A 24,264-nucleotide genomic window follows, 5' to 3' on the forward strand; every position below is an offset into this window, starting at 1 on the left:
AAAAAAAAAAAAAGGAAAGTGACACAATTGTATCACCTGCTCTCATTTTACAAATCAGAAAAGAAAATCAAATCCAAAGACTCTCAGAAAATCACGACTTAGGTTTTTCCTTTGCGGGGAGTTTTTCCTATTCCTTAATTGCTTGTTTTCTAACCAGCACCACAGGCAGTCAGATGCGAAGGTCAGCTCATAAACTTACTGGGCCATCTCTGACCTGGACTCATGTCGTTTTTGTCTGACACATTTCAAAAGTCTCACTCTTTTGCCTCAGGCTAGAGTGCTGTGGTGTCAGCCCAGCTCACAGCAACCTCAAACTCTTGGGTTCAAATGATCTCCTGCCTCAACCTCTCTAATAGCTGGGACTACAGATGCCCACCACACACCCAGCTAATTTTTCTATTTTTAGTAGAGGCGGGTCTTGCTCTTGCTCAGGCTGGTCTTGAACTCCTGAGCTCAAGCAGTCCTCTCTTCTTGGCCTCTGCTGGCACCTTTCATTGTTTGTTTGCTCTTGTTCTTCATTGATGTAAGAATTGGCAATTCCGTAGAAAATAATTTTTTTAGGCAAACAATAAAATTGACTTATAGCTTTTTTTCCCCCTTCTGTTTTTGGATGCCTAGAATATGCAATGGAATTAAACAGAAGCATTACTAGAAGTTTACAGAAGATAAGGAATCTTTTGTTTGTTATCAGTAATTCTCTGAAACATAAGCTTTCAAACTCCCTTTATTGGTAAGCATTACTGTATATTGGAAACTATGTGACAGGGTCTCTAAATAAGAGTGGCTTCAACAGGACAGAATTTTCGAATTTTCTCTCAGTTGAAAGTCCAAACTTTGGCATCTCTGCTCCACTCTGGGGGGTCTGATGGCCCCCGAGGGGTCTATCCCAGTACAGAAGGGGAAGGGCAAGTGCGGGCCACACTTTGCACACATGTGTTTCTCATTGAACAGAATGTGGTCTGTAGCCACTTCTTGCTTTATTGGAAGTTAGGAAATTCTAGGCAGCATTTTTTTCCAGTTAAAAATGGAAAGTTTTGCTATAAGAACTGGAGCCAGAATGCAGTGGCACACACCTGTAGTCCTAACATCTCAGGAGGCTGAAGCAGGAAGATCATTTGAGCCCAGGAGTTGAAGTCCAGTCTGGGCAATGGAAAGCTGATTCTGTCTCAAATAAAAATAAAAAGGAGGTAGAAACAGAGATTGAGAGATGATTTGTAGTTCCTGTCACTTTTCAGTTTTCTCTGATTCCTTTGCACTCTTGACTTTTTACATAAAACTTCTTTTCTCATAAAAGAAAAAAAACTTAGGAGAGTGAGAAGCTGAGGTAGGTAAATCTGAATTCTCAGAAGGGGGCCTATTTATGAGCCCTTAGTCTAGTCTGATGTCTCCACTTTCTGGTTTACCTCTGGTTTTAATTTCTAGGTGGTCTTCTTTTCATGACACCTCCTAATCCCACCCAAATTTGATACCATGTGAAGATGCAAAAGTTAATACATCTTAAACTCTGGCACTTTAGAAGATGGGTTGCTCTGAAGTAAAACTATAAATTATACCCAATAAATATGTAATTTACTTGCTATTAATTCATGTATGGAAAAGTCAGAAGGGCCAGCCATACATAATGATCAGCATAACCTGGCCATGAAAATATTTCAGATGATACATACAGCTTTTGATTCTATGTCAAGCACGGTATAAATCTGTATTGTACTTTTAAAATAGGAGACTAAGCGCTAATTTCATAAAACTCTGTTTAATGGTAAGAATAGTTATTACAGATAAATCTTTTACAATCTGGTTTTATCTGTCCTGGAAATACAAGGTGAATGGACTTGTGCTTCACAGTTAAAAACTTGATGCGAACATGAGGTTTTCTAGGAATAATGTTTAAATATAGTTAAAATTATAAATAAGGACTAAATAAGTTAATGCTAGTATTAAAGTATATTCTGCATTCTAAAATTATAATTTTTAAAAAGTATTTTAAATTTTCTTACCTAGTTGAGTGTCATTTGATTATCTTTTAAATGTTTCTGTATCATCTGAAAGCTTGACTTCTAAAACTTTAGCTTTTTAGTATTTTTTAGTCATTAACTTTATATCCTATGATTTTACTGGTTTTTCACATGTATTTGACAAGTATTTTCTTTTATATTAGTTAATTCTTCCCTGTTTTTTTCCAGTTGTCTTAAGAATTGACTAAATGGTCACTGAGGTAGTTCTAGGGAAAGGTATCCTGGGGCTGGGGCGGCTGGGCCATTCTGCTTAGAGTCTTTTCAGTAATAGGATTCTTAGACTACCTGTAATAGTCCAAGACTCTTGATTTATAAGTACCACTCATCTTTTATTTGGAGGCGAAGTTCTACTGGAATGCACTTGAATTAGGATTGTCCTTGTTTCCCTGTGGGGAAATTGCTTCCTGATATTCCAGACAGATCCACAGCTGTGTGAGAGCCAGACTTGTCTCCCTATAGGGGGATTCTGCCACTAATATATTCTCTACAGAAAATTTTACATTTGAAAAGAGAATTTTGTTTAATGGTAGCAATGAGAGACCTCTTACTTCACTATAATGGTGTCCAGGGAATGATGCATCATTCGGATTTTCAGACTATTCTAAGTGAAAAATACTTTTGTGCTGCTGGTTTAGGAATACATATCAGAGGGCCAGGGAATAAAAGAACTTTCATTTAGCTCTTCTTTTCTACCCATATGGAAACTCTGCACCAACTTGCAGATATGACTGTAACAGTTAAAGTGAAATAAAGGCCTTTTTCTTAATTTAGGACAAGTCATTTAAATCTTGTTGTTACTATCTTGTCTTGGAGAACTGTGCCTTTTTCATGTGGGTGCTGTTTATGCAGAAAAGCTTTTGTCCACAGCACAGACAAAAGTTAATGCCTTGCATGTACAACATAAACAGTCTCCAACTAACAATCAGGACCTGTTCCAAAAATTCATTTATAAGGCATTTGTTTAAAACTCAGAATGTGTTTGTCCTTAGAAACATTGGTATAAATGATGGGAGTGGGGCAAACTGTCCCACCAAAGCCTATTTAATGCATAATGAGACTAACCTCATCCGGTCTCACTTTATCTATACCCTGGAAAGAGGGCTCTCATACAATGGAAGGAGGAAAAGGAAAAGACAATCTTTGTCTTTCTACTTCCAGGGTCCCTTTTCCCTCATTTAAAAAATCTTTCTTATTCTCTTATGTTTGAGAAAGAGGGAGGGATTCTTGTTTTTCGGTATCCCATCCTGACCAAACATCCCCTGCTCACACCTACTCTTAAAATGAGTACAACTGATCTCAGAATAGAAGGAATCTGATCTTTTGACCTGACATGTGCTTTTGTGCCACTCACTGTGGTCCTGTGACCCTCTGATTTTTAAAATATGGTATTTCCTAACCATATAATTCTCTAATTAGTGGGTTTCTAGTCTATGTTATAGAGTGAAGACTGAGAAAGGAGAATGTTATTTTGGAACTGGGCCACCATACAAAAGCAATGGTTCCCCTAATTTGGTCGTTCTCAGCTGAGGTTCATACTGTCCCCCAGGGGACATTAGGCAATGTCTGGAGATATTTTTGATGTCACAACTGGACAGCTAGTGAGTAGAGGCCAGAGAGGCTGCTTAATAGCCTCTACTGCATGGGTGAACCACCCGCAGCACTTAAAATGTCCACAGAGCTGAGCAGAGAAACATGCTTTAAGTATATTACAAAGTGTTACATTGCAGGTGTTATGCTGGGGATTTCTTGGTCTAGTTTGGGAAGGGCAGGATTTAAAAACTTACTGGGTATTTTGAGTTGACTGGCAGTTGTAACTTTGGTTCTCTCTCCCCAAACCCCCTAATCCAGATGTGAAATTAGCATATCCTCTACTTGAAATTGACAGAAATGTATTGAGAACCTACTGTGCATCAGCCTTTTTGAAAGCACTAGAGACCGAAGGGAATAGCAGGGAATAAGACCGAATGTCATTTTCACAGTCTGTATTCTAGTGGGCATGGGGGAAACAAGTAACTACATAAGTATGTGTCTCTGTTTTCTTTGTAGAGAACGGATAGAAGAGAGTAAAAGAAGGTACTAGGTGTTATGAAGAATAAAGAAATAACGCAGAGTAGAGATGAAAAGGGTTGGGAAGGAATTGGACTTTTAAACAAGGAGGTGAGGAAAGGCCTTGTTCAGAAGGTGGCATTTCAGAGGGAAGTGAAAGCAAGCGTGTGGTTGTCCTAGGAGAGGAGACTCAGGCTGAGCTAGAGCAATTGCAAAGACCCTGGGATGGGAGCCCCTTAGGCTGCCCTTGAGCACTTCCCCCATGGAAATGCTGTAGGCCCATTCTGCAGCAGGGTGAGCTGGATGGAGCCTTAGGATTTCCTGAAGTTGTCTGACCACACCGCCAGCGGAGGGGCTCATGTGGGAGTCAGGAAGGGTCCTCAATAAAATGCCTATGTAACAGTGTATTCTTTATAAGTCTTTCCCTTCTGTGTATGGACTTGGAAAATCTGAAAACTCTGGGTAACTGTATGAATGTATTCAGGGCTGTAATACATTTTGAGGAGAGGGAAATGAGAAGTCAAAAGTAGGTATTTAATTGTTTGGGTCTATGATATGTTCTCTGCTGGCTGGTGGCCCCTTTTATGGGGTCCCTCACCCTGTGGCACTTGTTGCATGGCGTGACTGTAGGGCTCAGGACATTTGGCTCACACATTGACAGCTTGCATGTCATGCATCCACTGCGTGCTGCTGGCTCAGGGCTTCACTCCCAGAGAACATCAGTTGGAGGCTATGAATGGCACCTGGGGGGCAGGATGCTCTGGGTCCTCCCCACGTTCGTCACACTGAAGGATGTGAACCTTATTCTCAAGAGCAACAATCCCATCTTTGTTGGAGAAAATGTATTTCCTGATGGTTGTCTCCAATTCAGAGACAAGAAAGAGATTTTAAAAGCATGTTCAATTTTTTTAAATCCATTTAGGACACAGCGCTTTACACCTCGCAGCTAAGAACAGCCACCACGAGTGCATCAAGAAGCTCCTACAGGTAAAGTGGTGACAATGTGATGCTATAAATGGATCATTTGTACAATGTAAAGATAACTTTTATCTGTGAAAGAACAAATACAACCCCCCCCCATATATGTGATGTTAAATATTCTTCCAGTACCTATTGCCTTAAAAAAATGTCATTCTTGAAATGACAGCCAAGGAGAAGATCGTTTCCATAGCAGCCCCACCAGTAGAGAGAGAATCCGACCAAAATGTGTGAGCGTCTTTCTGGAATCCAGCCTTTTCCTTCCATTCATTTGGCTTTTCTGAAGGACTTAGACCCTCTAAATAATCAATCTTTAAAAAACCTTTTTCCAAGCTGTTGGAGATTTTTATAACACAGGATCTCCAATATCTTACTATTCTCTCTTTAAATCATTAGTAGAAGGCAGTTCTTCTCGAGAAGCAAAATTTCAGCCGTTATTTCCTTGCGTGTAACTTGAGCTCTTAGTTCTCAGTTTTTGTTTAAGTTCTTGGTTTTATTCTTCTTTATAATTTTAAGCCAACTCCCTGGTTTGATAACCTTGCCAGTAAGTTTATAATGATCCCTTGCAATGACAACTTCCATAAATCTTTAAAGATGAATATTTAATGAACTCCCAATAGCAGTCCGTACAGCAACATCCAGCTGTTGCCGGTCAAATTGCAAGCTGGCTGTTTTCAGAAACAGCATAGGGCAATAAAATATGTGTTTGGAGTACTATCTGTTCTCTTGAGCTGTTGTCTCAGCCTTCACAAGCACTGTTTGGGAAGCAGCATCTTGCTTTAATTTGGCTTTGAAATTTTAATACAGAAATGTGGTCACATTTCTCAGCTTGTCCAGCTCTGTTGATCACATAGCTTCTTGTTTTGTATCACATGATGTAAGCTACTGCCAGTTCCAGGAATGTGAAACCTCAACAGGTCTTTGAAGCAAAATTCAAGAAAGATTGATCGATGTCTGTGACGTTGCATTACGAGGCTTCCCCTGAAGATAGTCAAAATGGTACTCTTCTGACCTGCCTCCTCTGGGACCAGGCATTCTGGATAACTGAAAATCATTCACTTGCCCAAGTGCCCAGCCTCCATGCCCTTGGCTCTACCTCAAGGATTTTAAAAAATTTATTTGTATTTTAAATCTCCATTCCCATCCTGGATTGACTATCCAGGTTTTGCATCTGGCTCTGATTTTAAGGAAGAATTAACCTGACAAGCTGGAAATCCCTGTGGGTAAGGACCAGATATTTTAGCCTCTAATGTAATTTTATATCTGGTTATGCAGATGCATTGGTTTTTCTCTGAAATCTTTGAAGCCTTTAAACAGTTCCTTGTGCTGTTCTAAAATTAGGCCAAAGCATAGTAAGTGGTAACTTGATCTCGATTCCGCCCACTAAGTGGCAGATATTTCACTTTTAAGGTAGCCTGTTTTCCTGTTTTTGCCTCCTAACTTCTAGAACATCCAAGTTGCTCTTCTTTCAGGATAGGTGTCCAGCCTCAGCCTTTGATGTCCTCCTGATGGGCGACTTTCCTGAGGTCCTTCACCCCCGTCTCAGCAGCCTGGCCTCTGTGTGATGTGACCCCTTTTGCCTCCATCTCATCCTCATTCCTCCACCCTGTGTTTACTGATGTCTCTAGGTTCTCCAGGCAGTTATTCTCTGACTGCTGGAGATATTTCCCACTTCTAGTGGCTACAAATTTAACGGTCTTCCTTCTTGAGGCAATGAGCACAAATAGAGCCTTGTGAGATTCTTCAAATTCAAACAAACTCTCTCCTTCCCCTGATCGCTGGCTACCCTTTCTTACACCAAGTGCTCCCTGGACACTACACGAAGTCATTCATTGAATATATTCTAGTGACCAGAGCAGCCCCTATCCTGGTGGAGCTCACAGTCTGGTAAACAAGTACCCAGATATACATTATAGATAGCATAGCTCTAAGAAGGAAATGAACAGGCCACTGTGAGAGGAGTGAAAGCTGGAGGTTCAGAGATGCAAAGAGCCAAGGGGAAGCATTCCAAGAAAATAGAACAGCAGGTGCAAAGGGCCTGGGGCAGGAAAGGTACTGCAGAGAAGAAGGAAAGCCAGTGCTTGGGCCTGGGGCAAGGCAGGCCAGGAGGAAAATGGTATAGCGTGTGGGCCCTTGTATGTCACAATAGGCAGATGGCAAGTAATTAATCCTCAGTACAACTTGGAGCTCCGAAGGGCTTTTAGGTAGACAGTGGTGTTAGAAGTCTTAAGAGATCTTTCTAGTTTTATAGAGAATTGATTAAAAAGGAAAAAAGCAGATCTGAGGAGATCTGCTTTGGAGAAAGAATTGATGGACATAGTAGATTAGATGTGGAGAAGTTATAAAAGATGATAATTTCCCAGTTTCTGGCTCAGTAACTAGATCGAGAGACTGGTAAATAATCCAGAGGAGCAGGCTAGCTGCAGGGCAGGGGGAAGCCAGCACTTTTTGCTGCGCTACCTTTGAGGTGCTTATAAGACATTAGATTAAAGATGTGAGGCAAGCAGTGGGTGAACAAGCTCAGCACCCCAAGATGACATTTGTTGGGTATGGATTACAGTACAGGTGAGTTTGAATCTCAGCTCTGCCGTTTACTGGGACTTGGGCAGATGATTAATTTTGTGGCTCAGTTTCCTCTTCTGAAATTGGGGGTTAATAATCATCTAGCTAGAGTTGTTAGGCAATTCTTAGAACACAAGATAGCCGATACTTATATAATACTTAACAATTACTGTTGTTGTTGAGATTTACATCTGGAAAGTCACTAGCTTCTGGACTTCTAGATGGTACTTCAAGGTGTGTGGACGGGTTTACTGAAGCAGAGAGCTTAGTGAAGGGGCACCAAGGAACCCTCAGGTTCTCTGTTTGGCTACAGTAGGGAGTATGTTCAGGGCAGCAGGAGGAAAATGGGCCAGGCAGGGCTTTAGGAGTGGAGGGAGGATTGCCTGAGTAGAGGGAGTGGGTGGCAGCTATAAGAGGTGGAAACATGAAGCTGACCTTGACTAGGGCCAGTTTATGGAGTCTTGAGAGCAGACACCAAACTGCAGCAGGCCCAGACTGCATGGAGGCAAGAAACGTGGGCTGCGTGTAGGTAATTTCTAAGGAAGGCTGGTTTGGGGAAGGAGCACAGGTACTAGGGCAGGAGATGAGGGACAGGTAGGCTCAAGGTGAAACATCCTAGAGCATGTTTGCCATGACAGATGCTGTAAGGGGATGAAGGGGGCAGGCAGAGTGGCAAAGGGGGGCAGTGTGCCTGACCCAGAAGAGAGGAGTCTACCTGTCCGTGTGAGACTGCAGGCCTTGAGCACAGCGTTGGGGCTTATTTATGTTTATAGCCTTCCTAATAAGTCACATTGTACCTTACAGGAAAAGGACGAACCAAATAGAATTTGTGCAGGATATTTTATTATGTGTATTTATCTTTGTCTTATAGTCTAAATGTCCAGCTGAAAGTATTGACAGCTCTGGGAAAACAGCTTTACACTACGCAGGTAACTCTCATTCTTGTCTCCTGCCGTAGGTAACTCTAGGTTTCCATTTATTCCAGCCATATATATAACCTTACCGTTCTAGTCCTCACGTTGACGTCCAATGTCATTTTTGGACATCCCCATTTTACTCAGTTTGTAAAGTGGAGTTTTATACCAAGGGGCACACCTAGAATTCTTCAGTTGCCTGCCACCCATCCAGTAAATAGTGAGTACTAGTTGTGGAAAAGCTAAATCCTAGGAAAAGCTGACCCACATGTTTGCCTCCAGGCAACTGGCAGTCACTGGTTTTAGGTCTACATAACTCTGAAATCAAGCAGTAATTTTTTTTTTTTTTTTTTTTTAGAAACAGAGTCTCCCTTTATTGCCCTCAGTAGAGTGCTGTGGTGTCACAGCTCATAGCAACCTCCAACTTCTGGGCTCAGGCGATTCTCTTGCCTCAGCCTCCCAAGTAGCTGGGACATCAGGTGCCTGCCACAACACTTGGCTTTTTTTTTTTTTTTTTTTTTGGGCAGTTTGGCCAGGGGCTGGGTTTGACTCTGCCACCCTCCGTATATGGAGCTAGCTCCCTACCCACTGAGCCCCAGGTGCCACCCTCAAGCAGTAATTTAAAACATGCCATGCTTGACCCTCTATCACCTTTTCTCTTCAGTGCAACTAGAGTAAACAGGTGTAGACTGGGTAGAACATGAACCTTTCCTTCCTAGAAGGTTTTGAAGGTTCTGGTTGTGTGAGTAGCTTTGTGATTGGCGATGGTGTTTGTGTTTTCCATCCCTCAGCTGCGCAGGGCTGCCTTCAAGCCGTGCAAGTTCTCTGTGAGCACAAGAGCCCCATCAACCTCAAGGATTTGGTAAGTACCAGGTGGTTGTAGAGGTGGAGATGGACCCTGGTTTCTAGAGCGCAGCAGGCTACTTCTAGAGTCACTAAGACTTCAGATACCTAAGTATTTGGCATAAGTTCTGTTGCTTCCGACCTAGTTCCTTTTCTACAAAATGGGTTTATATGTCAATGGGATAATATAATGAAGCATTGATATATGTATATGTTATATAATACATATACAATAATTCTGCAATTGAGTGTGGTTACAGGGTTAAATTTCAGGCTATAGCATGAGAATTGACATGCTTATACTTGTATACCTGATGGAGATAGTGTGAAGTGATTTCTGCCAGGTAGAATCTACGAACAAAGTCATACTCCCTGAATTTTAGTACTTTAGAACCAGAAAGGATTATAACTTGATGGAGATAATGCCTAGAAATCTATTTGAAATGCTACTATAAGACTTAATTCTTAAGTAGCAATTATATTTTTAAAAATCCCCATTTTTAAATAGTTGTATATAACTTAACCTTCTTTCTTTGTCTGTTTGAACAGTTTCTGCCTTGATGCTTATCATTAACTGATTTGTGGGGTATGTTCCAGGAAAAAAAAAAAAAAGTAAAATAACAACCTCTCTTTATGGTTTGTGTTAGGCCTAAGATTACAGAAAATACCTAATATATTGTAGTTTTTCTCACTTATTTTATAGTGTAATGTTTAAATTCTTTGTCCACCTGATATACAGAGATGATATATGAATTGGAGGTCTAATTTTCTTTTTTCTCAAAGAGATTGCCAATTTTCATGACATATTAAACAATTCCTCTCGACTACCTCCTTATCTAGTCCTGGTTAGTAATCTGTAGTAGACAGGCTGACTTCTAATTTGTGTTGCGTTTTGATACCTAGTAAGATTATTAAAGGTTACACTTTCTGGAAGAGAAAAGTGGAATGACAGGATATACTTGCTTAGAGGGAAGGGGATATTTTCTTACCATGTGGAAACAAGTTCTTCATTCCCGCAGAACTATCCCTTGATACACCTGGTATACTTGCCTTGAGCCTTTACACACTTTATGTTCCACCCTTTCTCACATCATCACCCAGACCAAGAGATAGCTGAGAGATTATAAGAAGCCCCAGAGGCTTGAAGCTCCTAGGGGAAAAACTAACAGTCAGCAAATTCCATGAGAGGAATTGTGCCAGCATGTAATGGTAGGCCCGCACGCGCACAGAATATCATGAGGGATCAAATAATAGACCAAAAGTACAAGTCAGTCGGGGGGTGGGGGGAGGGTGTAAAGAACGAGGGCTGGTGTCCGCAATTCTGACATTCGGTGTCTGAGTTAAAGTCTAAATCTGAGTTTGTCTCCTAGGATGGGAATATACCACTGCTGCTTGCAGTGCAGAATGGCCACAGTGAGATCTGTCGCTTTCTCCTGGATCATGGAGCAGATGTTAATTCCAGGGACAAAAGTGGAAGGTACCACAGGATTAGGCAAAAAGCTTATGACCTCAGCAATGTCCACTGCTGTCTTTGAAAATATCATACCTGAATTTTGGGCGATTTATTATAAAGGAGTCTTAACTTTTTCCTTTTTAAAATTTCTAACTCTTTTGATAATCAAGAATCTGTGCTGACTTCAAAGCAGTTTTTCCCAGACCTTTCTGGGCATCACTGCTGACTAAGTCTGTGATGAGACCATTAAATACTGAAGTAAACGAGCATTTCCCGTGACTTTTCACACAAAATAAAATACAAGTAAATATAAAGTTGCTTCTTAAAAATAGCATAGGTTCTTGAAAATGCTTGATGTGAAATGAGAACAAGATTTGTGCCAATAATATTAAATTCCATCCTATTATGCCAAATAGTATAGACAATTATGTCTATGTTGCTTGGCTGATATGGTTTAAGGTTTTAATCTGAAGTTAAAAAAACCCAAAAAACCTAATTTTATCTTGAGAGCATTCCATTTCAAGTTTCCCAGAAGATTAAGAGTAGTAAAGGTTTAACTATAGTTAATCTTCTTTTCTTTGTTTTCAAGACAAATGATTTCCCAGGAAAGACTTTTTACAATCCATTAGTACTAATTTTGTTTCTTTTCTTTTCTTCTTTTTTTTTTTTCCATTTTGTTTTGTTTTTCAGAACTGCTCTCATGCTGGCTTGTGAGATTGGCAGCTCTGACATTGTTGAAGCCTTACTTAAAAAGGGTGCAGACCTAAACCTTGTAGATTCTCTTGGACACAATGCCTTATATTATTCCAAACTCTCAGAAAATGCAGGAATTCAAAGCCTTCTATTATCAAAAATCTCTCAGGATGCTGGTATGTGAAAGAAAATAGCCAATGTTGTTTTAAATTTATCCAGTTCATTTTCCCCAAAGGATGAAGGAATGTGTGCAATATGATATATTTTATTCTTTTAAACATATTATTGAAAAAAATTGAAGTGTTGTGTGTTTATCTCCCCCCAAAAGTTTATGTGAGTTACTATGGTTCTTATAGTTTTTTTTCCCCACTTTTTCCTTTATAGATTTAAAGACCCCGACAAAACCAAAGCAGGTATTTATCTTTGGGCAAAGGATTTTTGGGCTTTTGGGTTTTTGTTTTTTTCTGTCTTCGCTTGTGGGAATTTGAAAATATTCAGATTAAACCACTCTGTGGTCTACTAGAAAAGTGATAAAGACTGTACTGAAAATATTTAAGCACTGAAATGTCTTCTGAATAAATGATTCATTGTTACAAAGTGGTAAATATTTTCTTAACAATTTATTTTAAAAGCATGTAACTTTAAACTTGCTACTTATTTATTCATCTTTTTCTGAAATGTACTAATACTTCCTATTGGGTAAAAATATTAGATGTGGTTTAAATTCTCAGGCTGAATAACAATAATTCATATGCTTATAATATCACATGGATGTCCTATAGCCATGAAAATATTAGATACACATATTTAATTAAAATTAGAGAACTTACCTTTTTTCTTTTAATGAGAGATTTTCTAAAATGTCATACAGTGTTATGCAAAGTAGAAATTGAGAAGTTTGACCTGTTATTTTTTAGTTTTTCCTAGCAACATGTTGTAACTGTTTTTGAGAAGGAGATATATGTTTGGTTGTTATATTTAATTATGTATGCATCAGGATTCTTGAAATCATAAACAACAAATAATATTGAATTTATTATGTTCTAACTAGATTACTTATTTATCAATAACCTTCAGAGATGAGGTTCCCCTTTCCCTCATATTTACATTCTTTAAAAGAAGGAATGAAAGTAATACAGAGAGGTATGGGGAATCCCACAGCTTTTCATTAAGACAGAAAGCTGACTCTGAATGTATTCTGAGTTCTAAACTGTGGTAGATAACTCCTAAGCCTCTGCTTTCCTAGTATTCCACACCAACTTAGTCTGGTTTGTCTTACATGTTTGTATTTTCTTGCTATTTAAGCATGGGCTACTAGAAGAAAACTTGGAGCATGCATATTATTTATTTTTATAATGATAGCAGATTTAAATCTTGATGGATTAAGAAATGCATGAACTTTTGAGTTTTTCTCATTTGTTTGATGAAGCTACTCGCTCAGACTTTTACTAACCTGACTAACCCACCTCCATTCTTTGGACTGTGATAACTTTCAGCATGATCAAGTCTCTAAAATAAGCTCAGAAAGAAGTGGAACTCCAAAAAAACGCAAAGCTCCACCACCTCCTATCAGTCCTACCCAGGTAAAAACAAAAGCAGACTACCAATCAACAAACGTACAACAATAAAGCCATAATTTTGTCATTTCTGCTTAGGCCAAAAAAAGGAATGTTTTAGAACTGGCCCTTAAGAGTACGTTTAAATTTTTTCATATGCATTTTTAAGTTATAAATTGTGGCAAGGGTTTTGATTATTAGTATGGAAATAATGTTGATTATTTTAAAGTTGTAGAGTTTTATCAGTATCTTTTTTTTTTAAGCCTCAAGGAAATTTGTCAAAATCTTACAACAGAAATCTTTCCCTTAAGATAATAAACTCAGTCCATTTTTAGTTCCTCATATTAACAGTTCTAGTAAGGGGTGGGAGAATAAGTAGCTAGTGAGGCAGTTAGTTGAAGATATATTTTAGTTGGTTTTTTAAAACACTGCTACTATATGTTTGCCTTTCTAATTACAAGGTTGGCTAATACGTAAGTCACTACGAAAGTTTTGAGACAGACTATGGTACAGTCCATTATTTTACTTCCAAGAAATGACAGTTGACAGCCTCCTTTCTGATTCACTGATGCAAGTTTCAACTTGCTTGGCTTATTGGTGTTGCTCGTTTTTTTACATCTGCGCAAATTTTACATTTCTTGATGCTTGTTTAACTCAAAACTTTCATAATGACCCTTAAAAGTACATTTTATTCCTGAGCTTATAGTGATTACAGCATAGAACAGGAAGTACAGAAATCTTTGTAAATGGCAAATAACAAGAGGATAGAGTTTGCTATTAAAACTTCACAGCCCACAAAGAGAATAATCCACATTTTATTTTATTTAATTAATTTATTTATTTTTTGAGACAGAGCCTCAAGCTGTCCCCCTGGGTAGAGTGCCATGGCTTCACTGCTCACAGCAACCTCCAACTCCTGGGCTCAAGCGAGTCTCCTGCCTCAGCCTCCCAAGTAGCTGAGACCACAGACGCCCGCCACAACGCCTGGCTCTTTTTTGGTTGAAGCCATTATTGTTGCTTGGCGGGCCTGGGCTGGATTCGAACCCGCCACCTTAGGTGTATGTGGCTGGCACCTTAGGCGCTTGAGCCACAGGCGCCGAGCCATAATCCATATTTTAAAAAGAAATATCAATAAGTAATTTTAAGTATATTTTAGTATATTTATTCTTAACCTGGAATAGAAGTTTTATAGATTGATTCTAATTAGTATAGGAGCAATATTACTTAGTTATACTCTGCAAACTTTCAAAAAGTATTTGAAATAACTCAATTGCACTGAAAGTATGTTACCCTGAATTAATTGAAGCTAAGGATCCTACTGTTAGATTTAATTGGACTGGTTAAACAGGTTGATTCTTTGGCACTGGAGAAGGAAAGATTTTGAAGGAAGATTTATCAGTGGTTTTTATTTGTTTATTTTTTTTAGTTGAGCGATGTGTCTTCCTCAAGGTCGATAACTTCAACACCACTTTCAGGAAAGGAATCAGTATTTTTTGTTGAACCACCCTTCAAGGTATTTCCTTTCTGTGTTCAATTTTGTTACTATATTTTAAAATACTGTATGTGATAGACTTGCTTTAAGTTATACAACACTATGAAAAATAGAATATACTTCTGAATCATTTGTTCACAACCTTTTCACTGTGAAGGACCCCCCCTTGATTATTTTCCCTGGCATGAACCCCACAAAATAAGAATAGGGTCAGTCAGTTGTATTTACTTATGAAGAATTAATTTTCCTCATTTAAGAAAAAGAAACAGAGTTCACTTATGTGGAATCTGAAAAAGTTGAACTCATAAAAGCAGAGAGTAGAATGGTGAAAAGAGGGATAGAGGGTTGGAGAGATGTTCAAAAGATACACCATTTCAGATAGAAGGAATAAATTCAAGAGATCTATTGTGTGACATGGTAGTGACTATAGTTTATGATGATGTATTGAGAATAGATTGTGTGTTCTCATCATAAAAAATAACAAATATGTGAGGTAACACATATGCTAATTAGCTATATTTAGGCATTCCATGTTATATACATATTTTAAAACATCATTATGTACATAATATATTTAATTTTTGTTTGTCAATTAAGAAATTAATTTTTTAAAAAGAGAGTAGGTATGAAAGTTACTAGATTCTGACTGGCCGTCACTCTTCTCATTTTTTCCTGAATTAACGATTGTTTAGGAAATAGCAAAAATTATATTTTAGAAAATCCTCTGTAATTGCCTGGATTGGATCCCGGGACAGAAAAAGGATATTAATGAAAAAACTGGTACAATCTGAATAAAGTCTATAAATAAGTTGATAATAATTTACCCATGTTAAGATCTTCATTTTGACAAACATATCATGGCTACATAGTTTATTAACAGTAGGAGAAAGTGAGTGAAGGGTTCTTGTACCTTCTTTGTAAAAAAAAAAAAATGTGTAGGAACTTATCTAATAACCAGCCTTTCTCTCTGTATTTTTTTTTTTTTTTTGAGGCAGAGTCTTGGTCTGTCACCTGGGCTGGATGGAGTACAGTGGCATGAAGCTCACTGCAACCTCCAATTCCTGGGCTCAAGTAATCCTCCTGCCTCAGCCTCCTTAGTAGATGGGACTTCAGGGGTATGCCACACAATACCTGGCTAATTTTTATACTTTATGAGATGGGCGTCTCACTCTTACTCTAGCTGCTTTTAAACTTCTGGCCTCAAGTGATCCTCCTATCTCAGCTTCCTGAAGTGCTAGGATTATAGGTGTGAACCACTATGTCCAACTGATAATTAGTCCTCATGCCAAAGAGATAGAAACTTTTGTTATTCTCCAATTTCTTACTGAAAAATAATTGTATATTTTTAATTAAACATTTTCCTGATTATAAAAGTAGTACATAATTTTATTTTAGGAAATCCATTAAGTCTTATTCCCCTGATTCTATAGATATGTGATTAGAAAAGTATTTTAAGGAAATGGGGTATATTTCTATTCAGTATTTGCTTACCTAACAATTACTGGGAAATTATACTTGGGAAAAGATAAAGTTTGTAATTATTAAAATGAAATTTCAGTTGTATAATTTTATATTTTGCTTTCCCTCATCCAAAAATTACTGAAAATGTTTTCTTTTAACTTGTATGCACATTAATATGAAAAAGATTCTATTGATCTGTCACTTTTCTCATTTTATACTTTAAACTCTTAAGATGAATTCCCATGTAAGGGAAGGCAAAGAAGTCATGCTTTTATAATTAGTACCCTAATATCTTTTAATATGACTGTGGCTTAAAAGAATCAAAATGTTTCAGTGAATAACATCACAAGTCATGATTTTCAGGAATATAAAAGACTGTCATTTCTCAGCAAAGAAATAGGGTAAAAAAAAAAAGGGGGGGTACTTGTTTAGAATGGCCAAAGTAAAAAGACTAAAATACCAAGTGTTAGTGAGGACATGGAAGAAGTAGAACTTTGATACTCTGTTGATAAGTATGTAAAATGGTACTACTTCTTTGGAAAACTGTTTCTTTCAAAATTAAACATACACCTAATATATGATCCAGCTGTCCACTCATAGGGGCTTCCCCAAAAGAAATGAAAATACATGTTTACCCAAAATCTTATGCACAAATATTTGTAGCCATTTTATCCACAATATCCCCAAATTGGAAACAATCCAAATGTCTATCAACAAGTGAATGGATAGAAAAAATACACATAATGAGATATATTCCTATAATGGAATATTACTCAGCAATAAAAAGGAATAAACTGCAATATCAGCTATGTCATAGGTGAATCTAAACAATCCTGCTGAGTGAAAGAAGCCAGTCACAAAAGTTTATACTGTAAGATGTTACCTCATATAGAAATTCTACAAAATTCAATAAGGAGAGTCATATTTGTCTGGGAAAAAGAGTGGACAAGATTGGCTATGATGAAGCATGAGAAGAATTTTAGGAGTAATGGAAATCTGTATCTTGTTCATAGTGGTGGGTCCATGGGTATACATGTGTCAAAACCTCCTCTAGGCCAGACATGGTGGTTCATACCTGTAATCCCACTTTTCGGGAGGCCAGCTCAGGAAGATCACATGAGACCAGGAGTTGGAGACCAGCCTAGTCACCGTAGTAAGACCTATCTCTATAGAAAAAGACAAATGAGCTGAGTGAAGTGGTGCACAGCTGAAGGCTTAGCTGTTCAGGGGTCTGAGGTAGGAGGATTTCTTGAACCCAAGAGTTTGATGTGGTAGTGAGCTATGATCCTACCACTGCACTCCAGTCTTGGCAATAGATTGCGACCTTTCCTCTAAAACAGAAAACACCTCCCAAAATTGTAAAGTTAAACTGTTTAAAGTTTAATTTAACTGTTTATTATACCTCATATAGTTGAAAACCTAAAAGTAAGTACACTTTTTATAAAAGAGAAAGGACTAGTTTGTATAAAGATAAGCACTTGCCAAAAATAAGCTACTCTATATTTAGCATTTGGACTTTTACAAAGGTTCCTTTGATGAGAAACTCTACCTTTTATCATTATCTGTGGTTCATTTAAATGAAACATACTGATTTTTGGCAAGTCACTGTAATGTTTTGAAATGAAAATGTGGCTTTGAAGTTCCAAGAATTTTTGCAATATATTAACAGGCAGATATTCACAAACAAAGGATTAAAGGAAATCTTCCAGGAATCATTTGCAATCCAAGACCATATAAAATTATGATTATCTTTCCTGACAGGTCTTTTTGTTATGATTTCTCTTAGATTAATAATAACATTAGTATCAGGTAACTTATAAAATGATAAAGCTAAAAAATATGCTTTAAAATATTTTAATCAACATAGAACACAGGTGGCTAGAACTTCTATTTGACTTCATGATGAAAATAGTATTTGCCATTTCAGGTTTTATGATATAGCCCAATAAATCAGCTATTATGTAGTCTTAAGTATATTTATATGTGTACTCACTAAGTGAATTTTCTGAAAAATATTTTGAGAGTATACCCTCTGCAGCTTCTAATGTGTTAGAAATCATACCTTTGTAGATAACTGTCATTTAAAATATCTTATTTCCTTGAGATCTTCTAGCTGTTTATTCAGAGTAGGATAATATGGACCCTGCTGTGTATAACTGCAAGGAAGAAAATCAGATGGTAATTCTTTTGAGTCATTTTTTTTGTTTCAACAGGCCGAGATCAGTTCTATACGAGAAAACAAAGACAGACTAAGCGACAGTACTACAGGTAAGATGAGGCGGCCAACTTTACCTCATGTTCGTTTCAACAGAGCAAAGGTCAGGCCAGGGTCCTCGGTACAGCATGGTTGAGAGCCAGCACGCTGGTGCAGGGTTGCCAGTAATGCACTCGCTGACATGCTCTGTACTTTGGGGGCCTTAACCTGGATTTTAAAGAGTCTCTCAGTTTGGATGTGAAAAAATACACTTCTATTTTCATTCGTCCTTAACTGAATGTTAGCATTTCCTTCGATTATGAGTATAGGCAGTAAACCCCCATGGTAGTAGACTAGTGACTTTGTCACCAAGAGAATTCCTATCACCTTACTGCTATTGCAAATACCTCAAAATATTGTTCACAATATGTTTACCGAAAATTGTTATTAAACCTGCTGTTAGATCGTATTTGGTGTGTTACAAAACGAGCTCTTAAATTACCAGAGCCTGTATAATTTATACATTTAAAAGCATTATCTTGAGATGGGGTCCAGAGGCTTCAGGCTGTCTGCTAATTACTTGTCGAAGCTGAGCAGCAAGTTACTTCACAGAGTGGGACCAGCTATACACCTCCACAGCTGTCTCAACTGAACTTTTCTACTTTGGATTTTAAGTGAACATCAGCAGAGATGGTGTTAATGAAATCGTATGCAATCATGTTGTCTTCACCAAGATAGGGTCTTGTTATGTTGTTTTGTTTTTCTTCCTCCTAAGCCATGGCAAGAGTTTAATTCACTGTGTCTTTTAATAGTATCTCCTAAGAGTTTACTCTTTAAGACCATAATACAGCATCTTCAGAATCAACTTTACATGTAGAATAGATGATTTCAAAGATCCATTTTTGCTCCCAAATTCAGTTTCTTTTCCTTCCTCCTTCTCCTCCTCCTCCTTTTTTTTTTTTTTGTGAGAGACTGTCTCACTATGTCACCCTTGGAAGAGTGCTGTGGCATCATAGCTCACAGCAACCTCCAACTCTTGGGCTTAAGTGATTCTCTTGCCCCAGCCTCACAAGTAGCTGGGACTACAGGTGCCCACCGCAGTGTCTGGCTATTTTTTGTTGCAGTCATCATTGTTGTTTAGCTGGCTTAGGCTGGATTCGAACCCGTCACCCTGGGTGTATATGGCTGGTGCTGTAACCACTGTGCTACGGGCGCTGAGCCAGGATTCAGTTTCTTAATCTATTGTGCATATCATACGTGTTTGGAGCCTTTAATTTGCAGAATTTAGAAATATTGAACTATCTTATTCCTGGCAGATACAAATGTTAATATAAATGAATAAGAGTTACATCAGATACTTTATTTTTATTTATTTATTTATTTATTTTGAGACAGAGCCTCAAGCTTTCCCCCTGGGTAGAGTGCCATGGCATCACAGCTCACAGCAACCTCCAACTCCTGGGCTCAAGTGAGTCTCCTGCCTCAGCCTCCCAAGTAGCTGGGACCACAGGCACCCCCTGCAACACCCGGCTATTTTTTGGTTGCAGCCATCATTGTTGTTTTGGCGGGCCCAGGCTGGATTCGAACCCGCTACCTTAGGTGTATGTGGCTGGCGCCTTAGCCACTTGAGCCACAGGCGCTAAGCCACATCAGATACTTTAAAAACCTTCCCTTATATCTTAGAAGTAATTTCTATTGCTTAGCATTGCAGGCATGCTCCAATTCCCTCATTCATTTCACTGACCACACTTCACTGACCACACTTCATGTGGAGGGGAATCAGAATGCTGTGACTTAGGCATCAGAACAGTGCCTTATAATCAGAAGCAAGCATTTCTACAAAGCAATGTCTTTTTGCCTTCTTCCAAATTAAGATGAACATCTGTGTCTTAAATGGCTGTGAGAAAATAAAGAGCATAATAATAAAAAGTTTAGATCAGTCCTATTTAGAGTATGACCTGTACACTATTGCTGTCTGCTTTAGTAAAGGAGTTTGCACCAGAAATTTATCAGCTTTCACAAAGCACCCCCCTGTTTTGCCCAGCTGATACTTTTTTCGTCAGAAGACTTTCTGGATGAAGCAAGCAGTACATTGTGTTACGTTATGGAGGAAGTTCTTTGTCTCAGTGAATGCTTTGAACAGCACCACTTTAGATGCAATTTCAGCTTAATAATCAGGATGACAAAAAGTTGAGGCTTACCAACTGTGACTCCTGTGGGAGAAGAGAATATCATTTCGTGCTAGAGTGGTCAGTGATACCTTAATAAGGAGGCAAAGTTTGACATGGGTCTTGAAGGATGCCTAAGAGCTTTCTAGGCAGAGAGATGCTACAAGAACAGTCTTGTGGCTGAAGGAATCAGCTACCTATCGGGAATGTAGACCATTGTTACAGGCACGTTGGGGTGTGACCGTAACAATGAATCTGAGTCACAAACTTGAAAAAAGTAGACTGGGGACAGATCACAGAGGCCTGAAACCATGTAAGGAGTTTTAGAGATTATTTTTGGAGGAAGAACAGTTGAAGCATTTGAAACAAAGGAATGACCCAATCAAGGTATAATTTTAGGAAGATTAGTCTAACATTGTCATGTAAGCTATATTTTTTACTCGAAAGAAGAGAGAGGCAGAGATTTGTCAGAGAGCTGTTTTCAGGGTCTCCAAGTAAGGTGGAAAATCTGAACTAGAGTAATGATGGCGTGGGGATGAGAAATAAACATGATTCCAGAGATATTTCTAAAAGGATTCACAGAACTAGGACTTCTGAGACAGGAGCCAGAAGCAACCAAGATAGGACATGTCAGTGAAAGGCAAATGTGTAACCAAATGCATCAGTTTTTAGAATCAACATATATATCTGTAAATTGTAGTCTGTCTGTCCAGCTGGTTGGGATTTCATACGCAGGACCAGGAGGAAGAACTTGGATCAGGCCAGAATGTGGATTTTTAGAGATCAGAGAAATAATAGCTTAATTTTTTGTATTTCAAATTGCCTTTATCTTTTCAAGGTGCTGACAGCTTATTGGATATAAGTTCTGAAGCTGACCAACAAGATCTTCTTGTCCTATTGCAAGCAAAAGTTGCTTCCCTTACCTTACACAATAAGGAATTACAAGATAAATTACAGGTAGGTAAATAGGTCGCTACCATGACAATTCTATAGAATCGCTCTATTGTTTTTTCAGGAGTATCAGACACATTATATTTTAAATATCTATATTAGTTTCTTCTATTTAAATGCAGCTATCTTTAAGCATATTATAGTTTCAAAACATTTGTTTCTTGAGAGTGTTATTAATGCTATTTCTGTAAATTGCTAAATTGGTGCATCATATAATTAACATAAATTATATATGTATATGACAATTAAATATTCTTATAAAAATGTATACATATAAATATATAAGCTCTTTATGTAAATAAAATGTATATATAAATATATTACATAGAGTGATATCTAATAAGATAATTATATGTATATATGATTTTGTATTTTAATTTTATATACATTAAAATTTTTTATTTTAAATTACATATGTATATGTGTAAAACATCAGTCATTAATTTAGTAAAGCTGATCATTTACCAGATTTAAGAACTTGAGAAGAATTAGCTATACTGGCTTGGCTCCCATAGCACAGTGGTTATGGTGCCAGCCACATACACCAAGGGTGGCGGGTTCAAACCCGACCTAGGCCAGCTGAACAACGACAATTGCAACAAAAAATAGCCGGGCATTGTCATTGGCACCGATAGTCTCAGTTGCTTGGGAGGATGAGGCACGAGAATCGCTTAAGCCCAAGAGTTTGAGGTAGCTGTGAGCTGTGACACCACGGTACTCTACCAAGGGCGACATAGTGAGACTCTGTCAAAAAAAAAAAAAAAAAAGAATTATCTGTAGTATCCTCATTGCTCCTCTTGGTTAAGCAGGATGGTATAAGAAACAAAGGAAAAAATTAAATCCAAGGTTTTGCAGACAAAACAATTCCAGTGTTTTGAGAGTGACACAAATCATCTGTCTTAACAGAGTACACAGTACCCTGTGTGTCACTAGTCCTACTATCACATCCCAGGCCATATATATGTGTGTGTGTGTGTGTGTGTGTGTGTGTGTATAATTATTATTATTTTTGTTGTTGTTGTTTGTTTGTTTGTTTTGTGTCAGGAGAGTACACAGTCAAAATGATCACCTGCTCTCCCATACTTGACTTTTGGATTTGTTGCTCTTATCCAGTTGCCTGTTGACTTACCTGATCTTTGGTGCCATTTAATTCTTGGTTTTTGTCCTAGGCTAAATCACCTAAGGAGGCAGAAGCAGACCTAAGCTTTGACTCTTACCATTCCACCCAAACTGACTTGGCCCCATCCCTGGGCAAACCTGGTGAGACCTCTCCCCCAGATGCCAAATCATCTCCGTCTGTCTTAACACATTCCTTAGGTAAATCCACTGTTGACAGTGATGTCAGAATTCAGCAACTACAAGAGATTTTGCAAGATTTTCAGAAGAGACTGGAGAGCTCTGAAACAGAAAGAAAACAGTTACAGGCTGAACTCCAGTCCCGAAGGACAGAACTGGTATGCTTAAACAACACGGAGATGTCAGAGAATGGCTCTGATCTCAGCCAGAAACTTAAGGAAACTCAGAGCAAGTACGAGGAGGCCATGAAAGAAGTCCTCAGTGTGCAGAAGCAGATGAAACTGGGTCTTGTCGCCCCTGAGAGTGTGGAGAGTTATTCACATCTCTGCGAGCTGAGGGTCTCTGAGGAGGAGATAGATGCCCTAAGGCAGGATCTGCAGAAGGCATTAGAAGAGAGTGAAAGAAATAAAGAGAAAGTGAGAGAGTTAGAGGGAAAACTTGCAGAGAGGGAGAAAGGTACAGTGGCTAAGCCGCCTGCAGAAGAATATGAGGAAATGAAAAGTTCATATTGCTCTGTTATTGAGAACATGAATAAAGAGAAAGCATTTTTGTTTGAGAAATACCAAGAGGCCCAAGAAGAAATCATGAAATTAAAAGACACGCTAAAAAGTCAGGTGACACAGGAAGCCAGTGACGAAGCTGGGGACATGAAAGAGGCCATGAATAGGATGATAGATGAACTCAATAAACAGGTGAGCGAGCTGTCACAGCTGTACAAAGAAGCCCAGGCTGAGCTGGAGGATTATAGGAAGAGGAAATCTTTAGAGGACGTAACGGCCGAATACATCCATAAGGCAGAGCATGAGAAATTGATGCAGGTGACAAACATGTCCAGGGCTAAAGCGGAAGATGCACTGTCCGAAATGAAGTCTCAGTATTCTAGAGTGTTGAATGAGTTGACCCAGCTCAAACAGCTGGTGGATGCGCAGAAAGAGAACTCTGTCTCCATCACAGAACATTTGCAAGTGATAACCACGCTGCGCACTGCTGCAAAAGACATGGAAGAAAAAATAAGCAGTCTGAAAGAGCACCTTGCAAACAAAGAAGTGGAAGTGGCTAAGCTAGAGAAACAGCTCCTAGAGGAGAAAGCCGCGATGACGGATGCAATGGTGCCCAGGTCTTCCTATGAAAAGCTCCAATCGTCCTTAGAGAGCGAAGTGAGTGTCCTGGCTTCAAAATTAAAGGATTCAGTAAAAGAGAAAGAAAAGGTCTATTCAGAGGTTGCCCAGATTAGAAGTGAGGTCTCTCAAGTAAAAAGAGAAAAGGAACATATTCAGACTCTCTTGAAATCCAAAGAACAAGAAGTAAATGACCTTCTGCAGAAATTCCAACAGGCTCAGGAAGAACTTGCAGAAATGAAAAGATATTCTGAGAGCTCTTCTAAATTGGAGGAGGATAAAGATAAAAAGGTTGGTGCAATTCTATTGCTGTTGGCTTTCTACCAATAAGTCCTTGGCCCTTTGTTCTGTATTAAACATTTGTTGTATTTGTTGGCACTAAGCTGTCGTGAGTGCTCAGAGACTCTGCATGTGACTGCACCTGTCTCCACACACCACATTAAGAATAATTTATTGGATATTTATATTGAAACAAAATTTATCTTCTGCCACTTTTCCTTATATTAACACATTTTCACATATGT

At 38.5% G+C, this 24,264-nt stretch overlaps 1 protein-coding gene across 2 annotated transcripts in view; it reads left to right on the forward strand.

Annotated features, from left to right (window-relative positions):
- The window catches only part of RAI14 (retinoic acid induced 14), a 115,114-nt gene that overhangs the window by 84,888 nt on the left and 5,962 nt on the right, over positions 1-24,264 (forward strand). The window contains exons 4-14 of one of the 2 annotated variants that reach the window (XM_012807101.2): positions 4,984-5,048; positions 8,473-8,530; positions 9,307-9,377; positions 10,729-10,835; positions 11,502-11,680; positions 11,889-11,917; positions 13,001-13,087; positions 14,487-14,573; positions 18,227-18,281; positions 21,214-21,332; positions 22,496-24,031. In XM_012807101.2, the coding sequence (XP_012662555.1) occupies positions 4,984-5,048; positions 8,473-8,530; positions 9,307-9,377; positions 10,729-10,835; positions 11,502-11,680; positions 11,889-11,917; positions 13,001-13,087; positions 14,487-14,573; positions 18,227-18,281; positions 21,214-21,332; positions 22,496-24,031 (2,393 nt within the window). The remainder of the gene's footprint in view (positions 1-4,983; positions 5,049-8,472; positions 8,531-9,306; positions 9,378-10,728; positions 10,836-11,501; positions 11,681-11,888; positions 11,918-13,000; positions 13,088-14,486; positions 14,574-18,226; positions 18,282-21,213; positions 21,333-22,495; positions 24,032-24,264) is intronic. The other variant, XM_023514993.1, reaches the window with a different exon arrangement.

This window comes from Otolemur garnettii, unplaced genomic scaffold (genome assembly GCF_000181295.1).
Source record: "Otolemur garnettii isolate 467f Iridium unplaced genomic scaffold, OtoGar3 scaffold00063, whole genome shotgun sequence".
In the NCBI taxonomy this organism is placed as follows: Eukaryota; Metazoa; Chordata; class Mammalia; order Primates; family Galagidae; genus Otolemur; species Otolemur garnettii.